A 6,000-nucleotide genomic window follows, 5' to 3' on the forward strand; every position below is an offset into this window, starting at 1 on the left:
CTTCATAGCACAATCTCTGCTAAAAATCTGAGGGAAGCATAAAATACATTAATACAAATTAACATAAAGTATCAAAAAGTATTATTTTGTGTTTAATTAGGAAAGAATGTCAGTTACATGCCCAAACAGAAGTTATGACTAACATGGCACCAGGTTATTAAAATCATAAATAAATGAATATTTTTGAGTTGTAAACGTCGTGTGATCTGCATAATTTTCATTTAATTCCTAGATCGTGGTAAAGTCATTGGTGGTTTGCCTGATGTTGTTACTATAATGGATGGCAAGGTAAGAACAGTTTTTGTCAGTGAGTCATGCTGGCTGGCAAGATATTTCCTTTAATGGGGAAAAGGGAGGAATACAGATGATTTCACAGAAGCCGAGAAAAAAAAGAGGAGAATTCAAACCACCTAATGGTAGTCATTTAATTGAAGTACATGAGAAGTCATAAGTGAACATAACTACTGTAAGCTCTCTGTACAGTAAGGGGGAGGCACAGCTTGATTCAGATCTTAAGTGAGCAGGGTCAGCCTCAAGGGGTGCTGGTCTTTTGTGTTGATTGTACAGAGACTCTGAGTTGACTACAGGCTTGAATCTGGGCTGGCATACAGCTCTGAGTATGGAGCAGGGGAGTTAAACAGGAGAACCTGCTCCAGCCCAGGAGGAGACACCAAAGAGGCAGGAAGAGGCAGCCGCTCTCTGAGACCTAGTGTAACAGAAACAAAAACTGGGGCCCATTCTCCAGCGTGCCAGATACAGACTCTTCTGGCTGGTAAGAGTAGCGGAGGGTAAAGAGCATTCCTGGGACAAGGGATTCCTATACTTTGGCAGACAGCCCCATTGCAATATATAATTATATCAAAGGCCAGAGAATACACATAGTTTCTGGTAGCAGTAGTAACTAAAAGCCTAGATAAAAAGTCAAAATTAGTAAATCATCCCAAAGTCCCTTTACAGGTCAGTTTGACTGGTGGAGGCAGAATTTTGTGAAACTGACTGACTGGTGTCCCTCGATGGGATTTTGTCAGGAAATCTCAGGCCAAACTCTTCAGATACTAGGAGGGGAGGAGAAGGCTATTAGCCTGAGTTGCAGTCTGTCCTTACAGATGCAAGACACTGAAACTCTCATCCTAGCAGTAAGCTCCAGACCGCTAAGCCTTCAATCCAGAAAAGAGAAACCAGTTTTGTCCTTCCAACGCAGGGAGCAAGGTCTTCTCCGCTTTCTCCTGCAGCCAAATCTTATTCTAGTGTGTGCTCAGCCCTTTCCTGTGTAGAGTAAAAAGGTCTCTTCCATGTGAGAAAGAGATGACTGAAGGAGACGAAAGAGAGGAAGAGGGGAAAAAAACAAAGAAATCTGCAGCATTATGCGTAGTGCAGAGGAGGTACTTAGAAATGATTATCCAGCACTTTTCATAGCACAAGAACTAGGGAGCGCCTAATCACATAGTGATTACAGGCTTCAAGGAAGCAAAAGGAAGTAGTTTTTCATGTGGTGCACAATTAATTTGAGGCAATATCATTGAGGATAGTCCAGCAGGGGCTATTAAACATAATGTCTGGATATCTAATGCTCTGGATGAGCTTAGAACCAGTTTATTAGCCATCAATTTGTGGAAAACAGGGAGTTATACTGGCACTAGGATCACGCTATCCTTCTCCTGTGTTTTATATGCTTTCTGAAGCAGTTGCTTTTGACCTTTAAAAGAGCTAGATGGAGTTTTAATCTGACCAGCCATAGCAGATCAGCTCATGAGCCAATGTGACTTCTACCATCTGCTGGCTATCAAGAGCTTGTTCATCAGGCTGTTTGTTGTGTGAAGTGCATCTTCAGAGGCTGCAGCTGTGTTACTCTGTGTGGAAACTGTCTTTCTCCTGGCCAGTGTAAGAGGCTGCAAATAGAAAAAGTTCTTCCAGCTTTCCATGTAGTTGACCATTTTCTGGCTGTCTGAAAATAGTCTCTTTAGAAGGAAGGTGGATGAGGTGGGCTTTTCAGTGGATACTGAATGCTACCCAACTCTGGACCAAACAAAGGTGGTTTTCCTTGGGCCTCAGTGATCCTTCTCCTTCTCTTTCTTTAAGGTATTCACATGAGGTCCTTTCCTGTCACGGAAATAGATAGATGGAATAGATATCATGGAAGTAGATACAGGTGCCTCACAACGTGAAAGCCAGTCTCTTAGGAAGTTAGGTATAAGTCACCTTAAAGCCAACATCTTAAAACATTGTAACTGTAAGGAAACAATTTGAGGAAGTCACCCTGGAGCTGCAGTTTCTTCATGCAAAATCGTACCCTAAAACCTAAGACCTTAAATTAAGGAAATGCTCCTAAGTCAGTTTCAAGAAATAAAATACTTCAAAGAAGATATAATCATGTGAGGATTAAATAGCTGAATGTGTGAAGAAGAAACCTCCAGTTTTCCAAATAAGGCAGAATAAAATGGTTCACAAGAAAGTAAATTTTTAAATTCACCTCTGAATTAAATATGAATAGGTATCAAGCAAGATTCATATAAATACAAGCATGAAAAGTTACTATAGGAAGCAAAAGAACAGAGAATTTTCTTTGTGCAATGGAATGGACAAATACATGAACAAAAGATAAAGCTTTACTAGTACTTACTAAGAAAGTATAAATGGTTTTAGGTCATATCTATAATTTAACAAATTAGAACAGTACCAAATGATCTAAAATGACTGTGGACTATATCTAGAATATATCTTGTCTCTGGTAATTTTTAATATTAACATACTGAGACTTGATTAATTATTATGAATTAATTATTAATTACTCTTAAATGAGGTCACTTTTGAGGGCAATAGTGATGAAATGTTACCTGAGTTACAGAAAGGACTGTAAGACTTAAACTCATACTATTAGACATTGGTTTGATTTTCCAAAATTATATTTTCAGACTTGCTTCATTACTCCTTTAATTATTTTGTAGTAAGGCTAGTTTCTACAGGCAATTAGTTAACTTTACATCATACACTCTTAGGTTGTCACCAGATTGTACCCAGAGCCTGTAAATCTTCCTTCAGTAGTCCTCTCTGACTTTGGAGACACACGGACATACAGGACTTTTGATTACTTACAATTTCTGCCTTTTTTGGTTTTTTTTCATTGAGTTATTCCACACCATTCACTAGAATTCAAGAAAAATGCTATACTCAAACATGCACACGTGCACACAGGCAGACCTTTTCTGCTCCCTCTGGGTCCGGAGTCTGTGGAACCTGAAGGCAATATATGCCTTCTGGTAAAAACTGTCGCTTTCTTTTTTCTTTTTCTTTTTTTTAAATAGAGGTAGATATGTGAGATTCTTAAGATGACTTTTAATTATCTAGGTAAGAATTGTGCAGAGAAAGATTCAAACAAAGGTGGACAAAGTAAGCCCTTACAAATGCAATTCTTCATAAGATTCTTTCATTTACTCTATCATAACCATACCAAAACACATAAAATGTACATACACACATTTTGTATTATGGTCAAAATTAGGGTCAGCAATAGCTATATAAAATTTTGGAAGAATAACCATAAAAATTTTATGATCTTCTTCATCTCATTTCAGCCTTTCTTGGAAAGCATCTAAATTGCCAGAATGGCCTACAGATCATTTCAGATATTCTCTGAATACACTTTTCATGTGTGTAATACTTTTCCAACCTTTATGTATTATTTAGTCTTCATAAAATATTTCCACTTTACTAGTCAGCAGCACCTGGAAGACAACTTTCAGTGACTCATGTTATGTACTAATTCTTTTTAAGTGATTTTTTTGTAACTTCTCCAGCAATAATCTCAGGAGGCCTAGGTCTGAAAAGATTTGCTCAGACTTCCTCCCTGATGTGTATAGGATATCTTTGACGATTTTTTTAAACCTATCGCTGCCTGAACATCATGTCAGACTAATGGGTTGTCAGGAATCTCCTGCAGGCAAAACTGCAATGGCAATCTAACATACCATCTTCAGATAGTGTTACCCTGGGGCCGTTCCTGCATCACAGTCACTGGTAAGAGGGTAGAAAAACTGAATCAAAAGAAAAAAGGTAAAATATTTCTTAGTCTTCAAGAACATGATACCTGCCTTACTTTAACTAATTAAGAAGTGCCTGAAAGCAATGCTGAGAATACACTGGTTAAACAAATCTGTGATACTTAAAACGACATCTTTTTCCCTCCTTCAGACTCTGAATCTGACCTGTACTGTGTTTGGAAATCCTGACCCAGAAGTGGTTTGGTTCAAGAATGACAAAGTCTTTGAACTTAATGAGCACTATGTTGTTTCACTGGAACAAGGAAAATATGCCAGTTTAACAATCAAGGGAGTGACCTCAGAAGACTCAGGCAAATACAGCATCCATGTCAAGAACAAGTATGGTGGGGAAACAGTGGATGTTACTGTAAGTGTGTACAGACATGGTGAAAAAATGCCTGAAATTAAACCTGGCCAGCTTGCTAAACCCAGGCCAATACCACCATCAGAAGAAGTCCTAGAATCTGAGGCCAAGGCAAAGTCCAGCAAGAAATAAAGCTTGAAATTATATGTTTGAGAAACATAACAGTAGAAATGAGTTGTAGTTGAGGTGTTCCCACACATAACTAATTGATAAAGTCCAAAGGGAAACTGAGCTTTTAGAAGTGTGCTTTAGGGAGGCAGCTGTGCTACAGAACTGTACACATGTGCAACAGTGTCAACAGGAATATGTGTAATAGGGTGGGACTCACAACCAGCGAAAAGCCAAATGCCTGCCAACAGTTCCTGTGTGCAACGGCAGGTCCCATAAACCTACAAAAAAACCTCCCTTTCCACGCTCTCCAGCCACCTGCAAAAGCAAACAAACAAACAACCCCCCCATGCTCTTTGAGAACAAATGTCCCATCAATGAAGGTAATGAACTGCAGTTAGATACATATTTAGAGATGAGTTCTGCTTTCTTACACATACACAGTCCCTTTGGCTTTGAAGCTGCTGACCATGTGAGTAAATCTAGCGGACAGTTCCTCTTTAGTAGTAATATTGTTATTGTATAGTATGAGCTTATCTTTCGCAGAATTTTACAAATGTTCACTGTTTACTCATTGAAGCATAGGTTACATGGTTGTATTTTGTTTTCTTCGCTTTGTGCTAATAAAACTTTAAAAGTCACCTTGTGCTTCTCACTGCACCAAATCACACCTAACTAGCTCTGTTTACTCTCTTTCATTGTTTAATTATTGCTTATTGCGCAATTTCACAGCTGGTAGCATGCAGACAATCGACTTTCAATAAAGAAAGCAAATTATGGTTAATCACAGTCACTGGGTGGCACTTATGACATTAGTTTTGCTCTTTATGATATAGGTCAAGATGCAAACTCAAACTGGTATCAAAGATGTGTACACAATTCAGTCACTTAGCATAATTATGTGTTTGATTCTCCTCTATCCAAAACGAACAGCACAGCTCTTCAGTGAGTGAAGTGATGTTCCTGTAGGCAAAGATTCAAGTGTTTGCTCATCACGAAACATTCAAATAGAATGGGCTTCAGTGAGACTACTCATATGTCTATCACACAGTATATGCTTGAGCGTTTGCAACACTAGTGTTTTTTTTTAGACTGGGTTCTCTATTCGATAACAGTCCACTTAGCTATTTAAATGAATCTGTGTAATTTGCCAACCAGTTTCTGGCAAAGAGTTCTTCTAAGGGTAGGTAACCCTGGCGAAACAGATGTCCTGGGTGCTGCCCTCCTCTCCTGTGGCATTTCCCAATCTATGGAGTAGGATAAATGTCAGGAAAGGAGAATCTGGTGGGAAAGAAGGGAGATGAGACTAGCCGTGGCCTACAGAAATGGTGTTCTGCAAAATCTTCACTGGAAAAATTGGGTGAAAAAGTTTGGAACAAGTATCAGGGCTGTAAGTTGTCTTTGGGATCATGGCTGAAAGTGAGACCTGAGTATCTGATACTGTGCTGAATGGATCTTAAGTGCAAAAGTATGGAAATTGATTTTTGTTTT

At 38.8% G+C, this 6,000-nt stretch overlaps 1 protein-coding gene across 3 annotated transcripts in view; it reads left to right on the forward strand.

Annotated features, from left to right (window-relative positions):
* MYOM2 (myomesin 2) overlaps positions 1-5,281 on the forward strand; it is a 79,058-nt gene extending 73,777 nt beyond the window's left edge. For all 3 annotated transcript variants that reach the window (XM_009677447.2, XM_009677446.2, XM_009677448.2), the window contains 2 exons: positions 233-288; positions 4,189-5,281. In XM_009677447.2, the coding sequence (XP_009675742.2) occupies positions 233-288; positions 4,189-4,533 (401 nt within the window). In that variant the 3' untranslated portion in view covers positions 4,534-5,281. The remainder of the gene's footprint in view (positions 1-232; positions 289-4,188) is intronic.
* The last annotated feature ends 719 nt before the right edge of the window (positions 5,282-6,000 follow it).

The sequence above is a fragment of the Struthio camelus genome, chromosome 3 (genome assembly GCF_040807025.1).
Source record: "Struthio camelus isolate bStrCam1 chromosome 3, bStrCam1.hap1, whole genome shotgun sequence".
Classification (NCBI taxonomy): Eukaryota; Metazoa; Chordata; class Aves; order Struthioniformes; family Struthionidae; genus Struthio; species Struthio camelus.